This window comes from Corticium candelabrum, chromosome 2, assembly GCF_963422355.1.
Source record: "Corticium candelabrum chromosome 2, ooCorCand1.1, whole genome shotgun sequence".
Classification (NCBI taxonomy): Eukaryota; Metazoa; Porifera; class Homoscleromorpha; order Homosclerophorida; family Plakinidae; genus Corticium; species Corticium candelabrum.
In genome coordinates, this window is record NC_085086.1 from 7,244,846 (window position 1) to 7,262,607 (window position 17,762).

A 17,762-nucleotide genomic window follows, 5' to 3' on the forward strand; every position below is an offset into this window, starting at 1 on the left:
TGCAATTTAATGTTGTCGTATACAGAGATTGGTTATGTTTGTGCTACTTGAGAGTCTGTGATGTCTTGATAGTCCTTCCACAGTCAGAAAATATGAAAAAGTTTAACCATGAATCTTTTGTTCTAAGATTTAAACAGCAACACACCAATTAGATATAATAAATCATGTTTATACATTTGATACAAGTTATTAATTGCACTCATACTAAGTCTTACAAAATTTGTCAAATTAAAACTTTTCCTGGCATCTAGTCTAATAGCTAGGCAAATGCACATTGTTAATAAAATAATTATAAACTAAATTAAATATTTTCTGCAGTATTGTTGGAGGAGTACAAAGTTCTATTTACATTACTGAGTAGTAAAAAATAATTCTACCACACCAAAATTAATACAATAATTAATTAAATAGGAGTAATTCACGCTTGTAGAGGACATGGTATCTGCTTGTTAGCATGTAGTATCTTGTAAATTGCAAAATTTGGAGCTGATCTGTGTCCCACGATGGCCTAGATGAAGCTTAATTACAATTTACCCTTGACAGGATTATTGATTTACACGTTCATCAACCTTCTCCGACTTGCACAAGATGGAGAAGCGAGTTACGTTTCCAAGGCAAAATTTAACAGAAATTGTACAGTAAACACTTCAGTAAGGTACACAGTATAGAGAAGACATCGCGAATGCAGGTAGCGCGTGTAACATACGCAATCGGTACCTCGAGCTTTGGCGCCAAAATACGACAACGCTAGAAGGACGATATTCTAGGGATTCCGGGCAACCTGGAACATGGCTGAGTAATAAATGAGAATTTTACGTTACTTGTAAAAGAAATTGAAGATAATTATTTCAAATTTGGAAATGTAACTTTTGATTCAACATTTTCAGTTCTTCATGCTTCAATCTAGAATTATTGAACTAAAGCACCTAGTTTTAATGACCAACTCTAGTACAATCCTTACTTTAGAATGAAATAACTAAATTTTAGCCTTGAGGCTAATGTACCCGGGAAAAAGATAGTGCCAGTACGTAGGTATGATAAATAGTAATTTAAATAGAGCGCCTATAGTTAGATTCAAAGTTGTCATAACTGTCTCACTTATTCTAACATGTCAGGGAGTAACACATAAACACATAGACACGCAAGACTAGCCTAGCTACTAGCCTACGGACATACAGGCTACAGGCAGGTCGATACATTTCCGGCATGTCTCTACATCTACATACCCAGTCAAAGACCAGACCAGATACTCATTTATACTCCGGAGTAGAGAAAAGCAATTGTGTGTGATTTTCTTGCCTAAGGATATTATGTCATAGCTATAGCTCGCCATCATTGTCACTTGAACTTGCTACACTGGATGAACATCCTCTATAGCGGATGACTCTGTAAAGTAACTCAGTTATAACAGCTAAGAATATGCAACTGCACCAGAAGCGGATGTGTTCATTCACTTGGTGCACTTCAAAGAAGACGTACGTGGTCTGGTGAAAGAGCTTCTGTAATGAAGACGGTCTTTCTCTTCGTCATTCCGTCTATTGCTGGAGTATGTCTGAGATTGTTCAGTCTTACTCTATTACTAAGAGTACACAGTAATCTCGCATTGCTTGCGTAATGAGGTCTATAAACATGCATGTCTGATTGTGGTTGTCTTTTTCTTTTTCTCGTCGCGTTAGGTAGGCATCATTCTTAGTAACCTGCGTAATTTACTTATTCGTTGTCTCTGTTGTAGCTGCTAGCTTTAGTGTTTTTCAAAAACACGGAGGCAGACAACGAAACCTGCCTCATAAGAACGCTCTTCCGTACGGTAAAAGCAAATAAACTGTTGCAAACGTGTAGTAGAAATGCATTTAGAGACTAATAGTGTGTATTTCGTCGAAGGTTGCTGAATTGCAAGCGACTCTGGAGGTATAACTATGCATGAGTACCTGTGTTTAGCATGATTGGCAATGTATTGCAGCCATATGTCTGTTACTGCGTAGCCTGTCATATTGTTGTTTTAGTGAAATGTCGCGTAATTCGACTGCAGAATAGTAGAAACGTTCGAAAGCCTGAGTTAGACAACATGCAGTGCATGCCATTTGCAAACGCTGGATATCTGGTATATGTGAGTGTATAGATGAGTGAAATTTTCTCCATTAGAAACCTCGTAACGGGACGGTTACATATCTATAGATGAAACTGGGATCTTTAACTAACCAATTGAATGAATCAGTAATATTTCTTTTTGCATTTCGCTTTGTTTGCTCATCTGTTTGTTTATACTGACATGCCTGTTTCTATAAGCTGAACGGCACCGCTATTGGCAAGTTATAATTGAGTTTGTCAACTTAGTGAAGTCGGCGGGCAAGACTAGCTTCTTGAAGTTCTAAGACGTTTGTTAATTGTCTTCGTTTACACAACGCAAAATGTACGACTAAACAAATTTTTGTAAACCATGGCAATGGCACTAGAGTTAATTAGATATGTAAAATAAATGTATAGTAGCTATCAATCATCAGGTGTTGGCGTTGGTGGAGGTGGGGATGTTCATTGTCTTGGTGTTGCTGGTGTTGTTGTTGGTGTGATTGTCTTTGTACTTTGTTGCCGTTCTTGTCGATACCAATTTCATGTTGTTGGTGCTGGTGTTGTTGCTTTCTGTGATTTTCGTCTACCAATGTTGTTGATACGTTTGTTGGTGTTGATATTTTTGTTGGTGATGATGCTGTTGAGATGTTGAGAAGTTGAAGTTGTTATTGATGTTGGTGTCTTGATTGGTCTTGGTGTTGGTGTTGGTGTCAATTTCTTTGTTGATGTTGATGTTTGTGTTGATTTTGTCAATTTTTTTGATGTTGTTGATGTGGTCTCTTGTCAAGACAGGCTTAAAAGTTGTACATAATAGCCTGTAGATACAGGGACGTAGCGTGAACTTCAGAAAAGAGCCTAAACATTACGACGCTACGGGACACACCCACTTTATAAACACGGCCACTTTTGTTGCCTCCTAATTAATTGATACGGTAGAATCAGTGGCAGATCCAAAATGGAAAATTGGTGTTTCATACACTATATACAGCTTTAGTCTTCACCCATATTTATAGTCCTCAATCTTTTATGATGACGTCTACAATTGATGAGGTTATATCCCGGTGTAGCCAAAGGCCACGCCCATGGTGAATACGCTTCGCTTTTCTGTTTTATTGTATTACGGATTGCTTGTGTGATATTTTTAATGCCACATGTTCGCACGTAAACGAATGCGGCGGTTTAGATAGTCGTAATCTGGCCAGAAAGATGTCTGATGCCGGAAATTTGCTTGCGATCTTGACAATGTTTAATTGTACACCACACCAATTTCAACGAATGACGTAAAATTGAAATTCTTCATTTTCGGTCGGCCTTTCTGAAGAAAACCGGACGTTGGCAAAGCGCCAGTTACTGTGGCTCGTCGTTGGAGTGGAGGATGCAAATGCATCTCTGTTGAATGGCTTCCGTATTTTAGCTTATTGATGCGTCAGAATGGCTTTCATTTCAGCATAGGTAAATGCTCTCTCCTTAGCCGACTGCGGTACTTCTACAGTGACAACTGCGCTTGTGAGTTGACGAAAACTTTGTGTGCACAGCTACGCGCAATGTTGGAAATTGAAATATTTGTTAAAACATAACACACACACACACACACACACACACACACACACACACACACACACACACACACACACACACACACACACACACACACACACACACCAACAAACATAGACACAGACATACACACACCTTAAACTTTGATGTCTTACGCTCATGCACCACGAAACACTTAAAATTTAATTAATTAATTAATTCTCTTTACACCTTGCGATCTTAAATATTAACCTTAATTAAGCAATCCGTAAATTGTCAATTCGTGACTGTTTATATCGTATATGCGTTGCAGTATTCACTGTATAGACTTACAATTTTCAAACGTATTCGAAGTGTATAATTTAAAGATATTGATGTTATGGCAGGAAATATACACGGATGTCACTGAATTAAAAACTGATGTCGCTGATTTAAAGACTGAAGTCACTGATTTAAAAACGGAGGTTAATGATTTGAAAAGTGAATTAGAGAATGAAAAAGAAGAAAGATTAAAGTTGGAGGTTAGCTATTACACTGAGCAAGAAATATGTAATCCTAAGTTAAAGTGATTTTTGTAGAAGTCACACTCGGAACTAAGGAACATTACTTTTGACCTTCAAACAATGTCTTCTAACCAAATCTCAATGGTTAGTATTCATAATACAATGTGTGTGTGTGTGTGTGTGTGTGTGTGTGTGTGTGTGTGTGTGTGTGTGTGTGTGTGTGTGTGTGTGTGTGTGTGTGTGTGTGTGTGTGTGTGTTTGTGTGTGTGTGTGTGTGTGTGTGTGTTTGTGTGTGTGTGTGTGTGTGTGTGTGTGTGTGTGTGTGTGTGTGTGTTTGTGTGTGTGTGTGTGTGTGTGTGTGTTCATGCGTGTAAGTGTGTACGCACGCATTGGGTTCGTTTTGGTAATTAAGAAGCCTTTTTGGATATTTGGGTTAATACAACACTTCACAAAGGCGCTAACAAACATTTGCTGAAAACGCAATGGCTGCGTTGATGGAAGTGACAAGAACTGCAATGCGAAGTTACAGTTGAGTCCAGTTTATAAGATAGAGCCTTTGCGCTGTGTAGTAAATCAACGTTTCATACGTTTATTGCACATGAGCACTAATAAAATTATAATGATGCGAGCGGTATTAACGTCCGGATCTGTTTCGTCGTCCACCGCTCTTCCTCGGAATCAGTGTCGACGTCACGTGATTTCACTAGGGTATGGCTAGAAACGCTCTTAGTCATCACTCATAAATATGAGTAAGTTGTGCATAAGTGGTTCAGCTACTTTACAAACAGAACGCTATGCAAACGGCAATCTACAGTATCTAATACTAGAAGTTGGAGTCCGCTCGAAAAAGTTACAAACGCTTCCGATTACATTTATCATTTAATCAGTTAAAGGATATGCAAGCATATCTTGTTCTGCAAATGCGTCAAATGCCTCAATTTGATTATTGATAGCAATCAATCACAGAGGAGTATGTGGAGCGCAATTTACTAGCAAATGTGATCGAAATGTATCTTTAAGGGTTCGTCTTTTGAACATCAGTGGCCTAGTTATGGGGCATGCTGGAGGCAAGTGCTCCACAAAATTCGGCTGCTTTTTTAAATTTTGATCCTATAGTTTGCAAATTGCAACTAATTTTTTTAAATTCTCGCACTAGCTAGCCATTAGTAATTTTGAATTAGGTTAATGCCAATAAAAAGGATTATAGGGATGCTGATTACAATAATATTAATTTAATCGCTTAATTTTCCGTAAAGTAAATAGCCTAACAATGTAGTCACGTGCCTTGCATCAGTATCATCGATATACAATCTCCTGCTAGTGAAGGAGGCCTTCGTAGACCTGCCCAAAGTCTTATATCGACATTAGGTATCTCTACTGCGTCACGTGATCGTTCGTTTTCATGCATGAAAAGACCGAATACCTAGCTACCTTAGGGCTGAAATGGAACAAGATAGATTACAAGCCTAGCGTTTGTTGCCATGGAAAGGGATATGTCTATTAAGATAGATTTAGAAGCAGCTGTAGACACTTTTGCCGCAGTAGACAGCAAATGAATAATTAGGCTCAACCAGTGAAAGTGCAAACGGTTAATTAATTAATTTAGAGTAGAAATGCATTTTTGATAAAAAAATTCCAATATGGTTACCTTAATCTTTGACTCTGACTACAGCGCTGTTTTTGAGCTGCATTTGTATTGTTGCAGAAATCCTTAATCAGTAAACGTGTTTTGCAATATGGTTATATACGTCATGTCTGCCTCTTATATATCAGTTGTCTACATTTGCGCCGGTATTAAGTTGATATTCACGTGTATGTAAATGCGCATGCGAGAGCACGTGCGAGTGGCAATGTAAGAGTGCGTGTGTGCGTGCGTGTGCGGATATTTTTTTTACAAAAATGATTCACTATTACAACAGAAATTGAAACAAGAATTGGAAATTGTAAAACACCAACTACAGAAACAAATTGAAAAATCCAATTACTTGACGGTCAGTTCAAACATAGCATTGTAAAGAAAATTTTATGATATGCATCCTTTATGAATGTTCAGAATGATTCGCTGGAATTGAATAAAAACGTGGCACAGATTCAACAAGATAATTCTTTACACAGTTACACTTTAAAAGTAAGTTGAACATGTTTGTACAATACAACAGTTACTATTCATAACTAACATTACAATTTTGCAAAGATATTTTGTTCATGTCAACTTCCAGTAGGTTATGCAAAAGAAAATATATTACAGAAGGAATTGACCAATTCTATGATTATTTGTGCTATCAAATAGCTTAATTTTCTGTTTGTTGACTCTAAATACCTGTTGGCTAAGTTCTGAATAAATTTTATAGACATTTGTATTTAGAAATATTTAACTGTTACGCTAAATTTTTTGTCAGAACCAGTTGACTCGGCTGCTTTAAATGATTTTGAAGAAATCCTCAGACTTTTGATAATTTATTATAATAGCGCCTCTCAACCATAAAATTATTTAAGTAAAATTTAAGTTAATTGTATATGATAAAATGGGGTGAGTCAATGTCAATACAACGGTCATTGCATGGCATATCTAGAAGACAACTAAAATTTACTTTCCAAACTTTTCACAAACGTTCTACACAAAAAACCTAAATATATTTTATTAATAATTTCTGTTAGTACAGGGAATGGTTGTTAAAATTGCTGTCTAAATAATCTGTAGAAAATCTATTATTGGACCACTACACTACACGTAGACAAGCACATTTCACAATGGCCTGAGTAAGCAACCATAGAACGTTGTTGCGGATCAAAACAGTGGTTGTCAAATAAGGCCAGGCTAACTAAGACCAATCAAGATTTTAAAATTAAAATATATTATTAATTTAATTACTTATATTCACAAACAAGAAGTAGGTGCCAATAATCGACTGTTGGAAGTACACTTTGCAAAAAGTGTCAAGCCGTTGCGTAACCAGCCTAACTGATTTCGCCGCAAATGCAACCAAGACATATTAATTAAAGTATTTTAAATGTATCATGTATTGCTATGCTTGAATAATCACATTACAACAGGCATTGCAGGCAGTTACTGAGCGACACAATTCCACTTTCGAAAAACATTCTTCACAAATACAAGTAAGTACATTACGATATTTAAAGCAACTAGTTCAGAAAGAGTTTGTTAGTTAATTCTATTGCCGGTTTATAGGAGCTACAATCAGACGTGACAACATTTAGACATGACGTGAATCAACAACAGTCATATTTACGAGTCAGTAAGCAACACAAAATATACTATGTATAATAGTATTTTTCTACTTTCTAACGCAGGAGTTAACAATCATTGTTAGTGATGTAAATGCCACGGCACATGAGCAAGAAGAAGATATACAGGTATTATCTTGCGAAAAATAATTATTAAACTAACATATTCGTTGACATTAATTATGTATGGGTAAGCAATATGCAATCTAGGTATATGTACATTAGTCATAAATATATAATTTTTTTAAACTGCATGTTGTCCTTGTAAAGAATACTAATATGATTTAATTGTACATAGGAACGTTGCTTAGCGCATTGGAAATGCATTCGATAACTTTTTCAATAAACATTAATAATCTAATTATATAAGTACATTTTAGAACATTCAATTGCAACTGCATTAGCTATCATTTTTGTTATCAGCATATTTGAAATTTTATGGTTCAATCAATCAGTATAATGACATCCTTTTTTGGCACTACGTGTAATTGCGCGTTGTACTGTACAGTTTACAGTATTATTTCAATGCCTCTAAAAGACAAATCTGCTTGTGTTTGTCTGTCCATCTTTCTCGGTCATTATTGAAGCACAAACCGAATATGTTACATCTTTAACTCTTAATGTAAACAAGTTACTAAGTTTATCTCTAATTTTGTGCAATCTACTTTGATATTATTTCTCGCATGTGTTCTCATCAAATTCTCCAAAGAAGACCAGGGTTAGATTATGGAGAATACTTTATTTTCTACATGGTTGTAAGGTTTAATTAATATTCAGATTTTTTCCTTCAAAACCTTCTAGAGTCAGCTTCATTTACATAGCCTTCAATGTCTTGTGATCTTCTGACTAGTTGGTCTGTCTGTATATCTGCATTTCTATCTGCCAGTCTATGTCCGTCTGTTTGTCCATCTGTCTATCTGTCAGTCTGACTGTCCGTCTGTCTTTATGTCTGATCGTGTGTCTGTCTGTTTTTCTGTATGTATGTCTGTCTCTCTGTCTGTAGATCTGTCTGTTTGTCTGTCTTTATATATTTCAACATTGAGTTTAGTAAACCTCAACTGAGTAAACTATACTGCCTCCCACTATCAAACGAGAGCAAGAAACCTACAGTCAGTCTATCTATACGTCAGTTTGTCTGCAAATATTTTTTATGTCTATATGTAACATTAATCACGTCATATCGACTGGGCCAATCACCAAAAAATCAACCAAGACGTGAATAACACTTTACACATCAAATCAAACAGACATTTCGGTTTTAAAGAAAAATCGCTTATAAAAAGGACTCATTCAAAGTTCAGGAACCGACACAAATAGAAAGATGCGGAAAATATCTATTAGATATTTAGAAGCACGGGATCTTACCTTTATTGTAACGTTACTCGAAATTTATGTTTCGTTGGGATGCAAAAGTCTGATTGAAGTTTTTTATCTCTTGTACAGCAGTAAGTTTGCAACTACTGTTGAATAACTTATTACTAAAGATAAATTTTTCTTACACGGTAATATCGTGTTTACTTAATTAAAGTCAATTCAACTTGCAATAATCATTATAAACACTCAAATATTATTAGGTTAAATTATTTTGTGTATTAGATATGTCATTTGTCTACTTGTAAGTGTATTTTATTTTGCCCCTATGAGGAAACTACAGCAGATGTGGTGGGATAAAAATAAAATATTATTATTTATTATTTAATCAACTGGTGCAAAGATTGTTTTGTTACAATGGTCATCTGTAGGGGCTACAGTCAGACGCGACCACATTACGGAAAGACGTGGATCAGCAAAACTCAAATTTACAAGTTAGGAAATATACGCTGTAAGGTAAATCGTTGCATAATCTCCGTCTTTCTCCCACAGGATTTGACAGTCACTGTGAATGTCTTGAATGCCACACAACTTGACCAAGAAACTGACTTAAAGGTATTATCTTGAGAGTCTGTCTGCCTTTCCATCTGCCTGTCTGTCCATTTTTCTGTTTACCTGTCCATCTGTCAGTCTGACTGTCTGCCTGTGTGTCAGTCTGTCTGTATGTCTGTCAATACATATATTTAAAATTTCAAAACTATTACATTCTAAATGGTTTTAGCAAGAAAATGGAAAACATGCTACAACAATGTTCGGCGACCCTAGCGGCCGCTTACTACGTAGGACGATCAATTAACAGTACCCTATAAGCAGTACAACTGTTCTTGGTAAAAGAATGTCTATATAGTATTTTTGAGAGCACATGTGCGTTGCATCTTTGTCTGTCTGTCTGTACAATACATATATATTTTTAATCTACAATCGACGCAAATAAGCAACTCTGCTGTCCCAGTCGCACAAAATTATTACAAAACTAAAACTCTACAGAAACCAGCCCTATATAGGGCTGTACAGTAAAGCACATTAATAATTGTGTATATTGTTCACACTCTTTACTTTCCTTGTATGTTCCAGTAAGCGGGATTTCTTTATGGAAATCACTCTAGCGCTATATTGTTGTAACTGTACTGATAAACGTTTTGTCAAATATGTTGTAAAATTGGATGCATTCTGATGAACGTCCGCATCATAAGACATGAAAGAAAGAGATTTTAAGAACTGTTGAGCCTCATCACCCAATCTGCCATAATGTTCAAATACCAAAGGGATTGCTGTTGGTGCATACCCTCCTGGTAGCAGTTGGAAGTTATACTTCGTATGTTTGATTTTTTGTCTTCTGGATGCGGCAGCCCCATCAATATAAGCAGCTCTAGATAGGATATCTTTGCTGAATGGATGTGATAGAGCAATGCCTAATTCTGCTGCTGGCATGTAGAATGATCCCGCGACATAGATGTCTGGCCTTCCACTAGAAGTGGTGTAGCGATCTTTAGGCTCAGTATAGTACGGTACATGTATCTGGCTGAGACAATCAGCCCACACGAAAACCATACAGTTGTGAGACAACACTGGTTCACCTCCAACTTTATAAGTCAACAAATGATACCCTTTTTTATCGATTGCTTTTGCACATTCAAATTCGTACTCATCTGCCAACAAAGGGCTAGGGCATTGCCATCCCCAACCTCAAAATGCCGCCAAGCGGAAATTTCCAGGTAAGATTACGAGATTCTAGGTTGATGAAATGGCATTTAGCCAAGAGCCTGCACCTATTCCTTGTAAGGAACGTAATCGTGCTGAATCCTTTCCAGATTGTTTATCCAATATAATGTTGAATTGAGCTTTCGTGACCTTATCTATCAGATGATGCTGCAGACGATTAGTATTAGGCAACAGATCATTCTTTGAATGATAAAGATCTAAACATTCATGAAGAATGTGGCCTACAGAATTTTTAGGACTCTTTGAGGATAGCAAAACATCAATCTGGGGTTCTAAAGCTACGAAGCGCTATGGCAGCTTATTCACAGAATGAGCCCACGAGGACACAAAAATCAAGTCTGATATTTCTTGTAATGATGTCAAGCCAAAACCATGATATCTGTTAGGCAAGGCGGCTTGCTTCTACTTTTTATCAGTAAGGACAGAAATTTGTAACAAATTTGATAACGTAGAGCGAGATAGATGATCAAAAAGCACTGCAGCAGCTTGCATGCTTTGGGTTTAACACTTCGAGATAATTAAAACATTCTTGGTATGTGACATAGTCTTAGCAATACCATTCCTTCCTGAGTTCCTATTGTGAGTAGTTGATGGCATAAATTTTCTTCATGTTTTGCAATAGTAACATGCCTGTCACATGTAATCTTTCTTTCCAACAGGAATTCCCAGAATAGACATTCCTTTTGTTGTGATAAGAATATATGTATGTGACTCGATCTCGACAGATAAAGGGTTGTAAAATTCACACTTGGTGTCCTGAATGTCCAAACAAATATAATGAAACATAGGCTTCACGTCTTCAAAGACTGCCAAGACATTATCAGGAAGGCCTACTTGAAACACATCATCTAGATATGCCAAGACCACAACACAAGGATGATCATTCAGCAATTTGGTCAACAATTCCTGAATTGCAGTAGCAAACCAAATTGGACCCAAAGGATCCCCTTGATATATGCATTCTTTAGAAGACAGTATGACAGGGCTGTCTCCTTGCAAGTAGATAAAGGACCAAAGCCTGCGAAAATTGATTGACATGGGGGAAACATCAGAGAAGAGTGTTTTAAGACATGAGTAAGGAGATGAGACTTTTTAACGGAATTAATGGCATTCTTGGCATCAGCCATTATGATAACCCAATCTTCATGAGAATCTGTCTGTCTGTCTGTCTGTCTGTCTGTCTGCCTGTCTGTTAAAGGTATTATATTTTCAAACATGAACTACGATACATAGACTATAGTAGCCACTAAGTTTAAAAGACTCGAGTCCGCAAGCTAAAACCCAAAAGACTACAACTAATACATAGATTAATGATTAAAAGAACACTCCTTACAACCACAAAGTACCAACGTACGCTACACAGTCAAGACAAAGTTAGGCAGATAGGCATGAGAGTGACTCCAGAAAATGTGTACATGTGGACAGAGGAAGTGACGGCAGAATCTGAAGAAGACGCACTAATCCCGTGAGGGCAAGGTAAGGCTGCGATCATCTTAGACTCAGGCGCCACCGTTGGAAGAGACCCAACACGACTGACGTTCATAGAGGAAGACGCAACGAAAGAGGCAACGACAGAAACTGAATGAGGAAGAAGACGAAATGTGTTCGTGTGGACAGATGAGGCGACGGCAGAATCTGAAGAAGACGCACTAATCCCGTGAGGGCAAGGTAAGGCTGCGATTATCCCAGACTCAGGCGCCACCGTTAGAACAGACCCAAGACGACTGACGTCCACGGAAGAAGACGTGACGAAAGAGGCAGCGGCAGAAACTGAATGAGGAAGAAGACGAAATGTGTTCATGTGGACAGATGAGGCGACGGCAGAATCTGAAGAAGACGCACTAATCCCGTGAGGGCAAGGTAAGGCTGCGATCATCCCAGACTCAGGCGCCACCGTTAGAACAGACCCAAGACAACGTACAGGCAGAAAAGCTGACCAAGCGATGAAACAGACGTGTACAGAAAACAGCCTAGCAGGCGAAGATACCAGAGGCACTGACGCCGCCGCCAAGAAAGAGGTTTGAGTGCGAGCGGACGCTAGATTCTCAGATGACATCAGAGCGGAAGGCCAGACGGAACGGAGACTTACAGAAGAAAAAGAAGACACACCTGACGACGATACGTTGGCTGTAGACAAAGGATGAATCTTGGACACGTAAATAATAAGACACAACACAACCCAAACTCGAACAAAAGCGTTCATTCCGGAAAGGGGTCCCAACGACAACAAGATGGAACGACGCGCGCCGCGAGAGTGGCCAAAGCCACTAACGCCTTCTCCAAAAACCGATAGCTTGATTTCTTGAAGTAGAACCAGAAGTAGTCGGAGCTAGAAATCTTCTAGGCACACTGCCATACATCCGGGGCCTGTCTGTCTGTCTGTCTGTCTGTCTGTCTGTCTGTCTATCTGTCTGTCTGTTTGTCTGTCTGTCTGTCTGTCTGTCTGTCTGTCTGCCTGTCTGCCACACTTTGGTCGTTGGGGACCCAAAGCAGAGGAATTTTTAAATGAACTTGCAAAGAAGTCCAAAGACATGCTGGGAAGGAAAAATGAAGCAGCGTTTAGAAGCTATTGGAGAAGAAGATTTTCTGTGATTATTCAGAAATGTAACAGTAGAGTTGTTTTAAGAAAGCTATCTAGGCTTTCATTGAATTGTTTGGATGGACAAGACAAGCTAGAGATGGACAAAGCCATTCATAGTTCTATTCATTAATTAAAACGAAGAACAGTAGGAAAGTAGAACTTTTAGTACTGCAGCAAGTGATGTAAGTAGTGACGTTTGATGACAATAAAACAAACCTGTCTGCCTGTCTGTCTGTCTGTCTGTCTGTCTGTCAGTCAGCTCCTTGTAAAATGTGAGTGTGGAGCAGAGCTGGACAGAGAAGGATATCACTTGATTACATGTAAGTATGGGGGAGGTCCTGTCTGGACGCACAACACCCTAGTTTCTGGATGGAGCGAGTGTCTCAGCGATTTGCTCATATGCCACCAGATTGAGCCAAGACACAGATACATCCACACTGAAGATAGACCAGACATCACATTTTACGACGTAGACTCAGGAACAACAAAAGAGATAGATGTTGCTATGGCTCATCCCTGGAGCAAAGATACCATCAAGGGAGCGTCCACGACATGTGGATATGCAGCAACAAAACGAGAGGCAAGGACGGAAGTAAAGTATCGCAAAGAATCATTACCAGATGGTTCTAAGCCTTTTGTTACTCCTCTGGTGTTCGAACACTTTGGTCGTTGGGGACCCAAAGCAGAGGAATTTTTAAATGAACTTGCAAAGAAGTCCAAAGACATGCTGGGAAGGAAAAATGAAGCAGCGTTTAGAAGCTATTGGAGAAGAAGATTTTCTGTGATTATTCAGAAATGTAACAGTAGAGTTGTTTTAAGAAAGCTATCTAGGCTTTCATTGAATTGTTTGGATGGACAAGACAAGCTAGAGATGGACAAAGCCATTCATAGTTCTATTCATTAATTAAAACGAAGAACAGTAGGAAAGTAGAACTTTTAGTACTGCAGCAAGTGATGTAAGTAGTGACGTTTGATGACAATAAAACAAATCTGTCTGTTTGTCTGTCTGTCAGTCTATCTTTATCTCTATCTACCTGCCTTCCTGTCTGTCTGCCTGTGAGTCTGTCTGTGTGTTTGTCTGTCAATACATATATTTTCAAAAATTGAACTATTGTACATCATCTATGCAAAGCAACTAAATAATACTTAAGTCAATGTCTGTATGTTTGTCTGTCTGACTGACTGACTGTACGACTGTCTTTCTGTTTGTTTGTTAGTCTGCATGCCTACAGGCATGCCTACAGGCATGCCTGCTTGCCTGCCTGCTTTCCTGCTTGCCTGCCTGCCTGCCAGACTGACTGCCTGCCTGCCTGCCTGCCCGCCCGCCCGCCTGCCCGACTGCCCGCCTGCCCGCCTGCCCGCCTGCCCGCCTGCTTGTTTGTCTGTCTGACTGTCTGTCTGCCTGTCGGACTTATCAACATTATATATTTAAAACATGAACTTTCATACAATACCAATAACAGCTAATTATCTCAATCTGTTTCTTGCTTGTTTGCTTGTCTCTCTTTGTATTTGTGAATCTGCTTCTAAATGTGCCCTGTTGGTTTGCCTATCTATCAACACGCTTGTCTGCTTATTTGTCTCTGTGTGTGTCTGACTGTCTGTCTGGTTGTCCGTCTGTCTATCTGTTTGGTGTTTATCTGTTTGTCTGTCTGTCTGTCTGTCTGTCTGTCTGTCTGTCTGTTTGTCTGTCTCTCTGTCATTCTGTTAATACACATATTTTTAAACGTTAAACTAATATTATCCAACAAATAAAAATCTCTAAATTACGTCAACAACATAGCAATTACAATCTTTCAAACTCGTCAAACTACAGCTGCATACACAAGTAAAATATTAGTTAGAAAGCAAAGTCCAAAATTAAGACGAACAGTAAGAAACATGCCTTCCTAAACTTGATGATTTAAAATCTTCACAGAAGACGCACTAACGATATGAACCACGTGAACATTGATATTCTAAGGCTGCGATAAGGTGGAGACAGGTCAGCGCACTTTCCGGCTATTCGATTTTTCAATTTTTAGTTTGGTTAAAAATTACAAAGTACATCGTGCATTTAAATATTTGGACCAATTTTTAGCTAAAAATTAAAAATTAAAAAATTAAAAAGTGAGTTACTAAATATAACAAAATCTCAAATGCAAAATTGAAATGACAGCTGCACTTTGCGGCCAAGTATATTCAATTAGTTTTCAGCAACAGCACCTAGACGTGGTAAAGCAATTTGATTGTTAGCATTGTCTTCTTCAAGATGTACATTCTAGGTGACATTTGAGAGACAAACAGCTCAAATAGCTATCACCTACTGCTGATGAAATAGCAGTTAATAACTATGCAGTAACCATCTATAGGATTCAATAGTTAGGGAAGAAAACTCTTGTTTAGTTGATGTGGCGTAATTCGTCGATTATAGACTTTCGCTGGTGGGGTTGGTTGTAACAGACTTGTGAGTGCATACAAAGCAATTTGATTGTGGCACAAGTGTAAATAGTAGCAAGCTATTCAGGTTTGGCTCTGGTTAAAAGGCGATTATTTCGAAAAGATAATTATTAGTGCATGATAAACATGGAGAGAGTTTCTATTGAATTAATCTAGCGTCTGGTTGTTGTTGATTAATTAATTGTTACGCCTATAGTCAGATCCACCATTTTCTTCAGCAACAATACCTGTACCCCATCCAGCAGATGGTTATCTGAGTGTTGAGTTATACAGTTCAGTTATCACTGTTGTGTACTTATTGTGTTCAATATTTTGTGCTAAAACAATCTAATGACTTAGCGCTTAATTAAGACAAATGCAGGTGAACTGTGCTATGCTTAATTAAGTTAAGTTAACCCTGTGCCACAATTGTAATCTCTTTCGAGCAAGTTTAGTTACACCTTTTCTATACCTGCAAGTGTGTTACAAACTGAATCCCTCTCGTAGCACAAGTGTGTACAATTAACAAATTAGAGACGCCACATCAGCTTATCAAAAAAAATTCGCTTTTCTATAGAATCCTAGATCATTACTGCTAACCCCTATTTATCAGCCTGCTACTTGAGATTGTTATCTAGAGTGTAAACCTTGAAGGAGACAGTGTCGACCATCAAATTGCTTTATCACGTCTAGGTGCTGTCACTGAAGACTAGATAGAATATACTTGGCCAGAAAGTGCACTTGTCACTTCAATTTTGTACCTTGTATTTTCTTATATCTAGTAAATCAATTTTCAATTTAGTAATTTTCAATTTTTGGATAAAAATTGGTCCAGAAATTGAAATGCATCATGTACCTTTCAATTTTTAGCCAAACTAAAAAATTGAAAAATTGAATGGCCGGAAAGTGCAATGACCGAGACACTGAATTCATCAGATAAAAATCTTGAAGACTGATGAAGGTAGATGAAGATGATGAGGATGCATGACAACGTTATCCGTCCGTCTGTCTGTCTTTCTTTCTGTCCTCATGACTCTCTGTCTTAATGGCTCTCTTTCAACATTGAAATCTAGTAGAACTCAACTTGGCAAACTACAGTCCTCCACTATCAAATAGGTCGTGTATAAGAGAAAAATATTGTTGGTTATCAGGGGCAACCTACAACTGCGGGTACGTCTGTTTTAGATCCTTTCGCGAGAATCGTCTTCTTCCAACCAGGGTTGCCGACGGATTTTGAGTGTTCGGCATTGGATATACTCCCATATCTAAATAGGGGTTAATAGTAACCTTTTATTTAACACACAGTCTCACTGTTCCGCCAAAGTGTCTTGTTTAAACCCTTCACTTACTACTATAATTTTAGCACTAGAATGCTGCTTACCGTATCTCACTTGTACTGTTGACTCTCCTTTCACATTGAGGCTTCCACTTCTGTAAGTCTTCAATGTCACGGTACTTGCATGTAGCAGAACATGGGCAGATACTGCTCATATACACTGATGTGTATTACTGTTACTGCGGCTCCTGTGTCCACCTCCATAGATATCTGACTTCCAGATACTTCCAGTGTTATCTTGACTCCGACTTTCCAGATTTTGAGGAAACGCCACACTGACTGCATCTTCATCAATTCGATGAGTGGATTGTGTCTTGCCTTTCGCTGTGGCACGTATGGCTGCGGTGTCCTTTTTGACATCATCTGGTTGCGATTGTTTGCGGCATACTCTAATAATGTGCGCTTGTCCCTTGCAGAAATGACACTTCTGGGACTTGAATTTGCAGGTATTTTGGGTGATGTCCACGCCCACCACATCTAAAGCATTCTCTGCTGTCTAATTGCTTTGTTTTGTAAGCGCCATCTGTTGTTTCACGTTCTAAGCTAAACGCCGTCTCTACTTGCTTTGCCAATAGTCGCCTTTGTTATTCTCATGTCAAGCATGCGTTTCGTCCTTCGCAGTATCGGCGGATTTTCCAATGTGAAATGCCTTCGTCAATGTCAGCTCTGATTCAGCAAGAATCTTTCTCTACACAGACTCGTGACAAAATCCACACACAAGTTTCTTCCTGAGCGCTGTATGCAGGTAGTCTCGAAAATAGCAGTGCTTCGATCACCTGCGTAGTTCAACCATATAATTTTACGCGATAGTCTCGCCTTTTCTCTAAAGACGCTGATAAACACCGAATATCTCCGCGATCACAATGATGCGTGGCAGAAAAAGGCTCTCCCACAGCGCAAACAGCTCATCTAGTGACTTGTCTTGTAATTTCTCTGGTCTCACCATATTCTTCAAGAGAGTGTATGTCACAGTATAGACGCA

General features: G+C 38.4%; 2 protein-coding genes across 2 annotated transcripts; one reads left to right on the plus strand and one right to left on the minus strand.

The window, feature by feature from the left end:
* Positions 1-11,636: 11,636 nt before the first annotated feature.
* Positions 11,637-12,801, minus strand: LOC134198456 (uncharacterized). The gene is made up of 2 exons (XM_062667863.1): positions 12,555-12,801; positions 11,637-12,272 (listed from the first exon to the last, which is right to left on the minus strand). The coding sequence occupies exons 1-2, from the start codon at positions 12,646-12,648 to the stop codon at positions 11,809-11,811; spliced, it is 558 nt and encodes a 185-aa protein (XP_062523847.1). The 5' UTR covers positions 12,649-12,801; the 3' UTR covers positions 11,637-11,808.
* Positions 12,802-13,297: 496 nt separating this feature from the next.
* LOC134176197 (uncharacterized) lies at positions 13,298-14,017 on the plus strand. The gene has a single exon (XM_062642881.1). It carries the CDS (start codon positions 13,532-13,534, stop codon positions 13,928-13,930), a length of 399 nt encoding a protein of 132 aa, XP_062498865.1. The 5' UTR covers positions 13,298-13,531; the 3' UTR covers positions 13,931-14,017.
* Positions 14,018-17,762: the final 3,745 nt, after the last annotated feature.

Coding starts and splice junctions, on each gene's coding strand:
- LOC134198456 (XM_062667863.1), bottom strand. CDS start 12,648: ATGAACGCTTTTGTTCGAGTTTGGGTTGTGTTGTGTCTTATTATTTAC. Junction 12,273..12,554: donor AGCCAACGTATCGTCGTCAG/GTGTGTCTTCTT, acceptor CGTCTTCTTCAG/ATTCTGCCGTCGCCTCATCT.
- LOC134176197 (XM_062642881.1), top strand. CDS start 13,532: ATGGCTCATCCCTGGAGCAAAGATACCATCAAGGGAGCGTCCACGACA.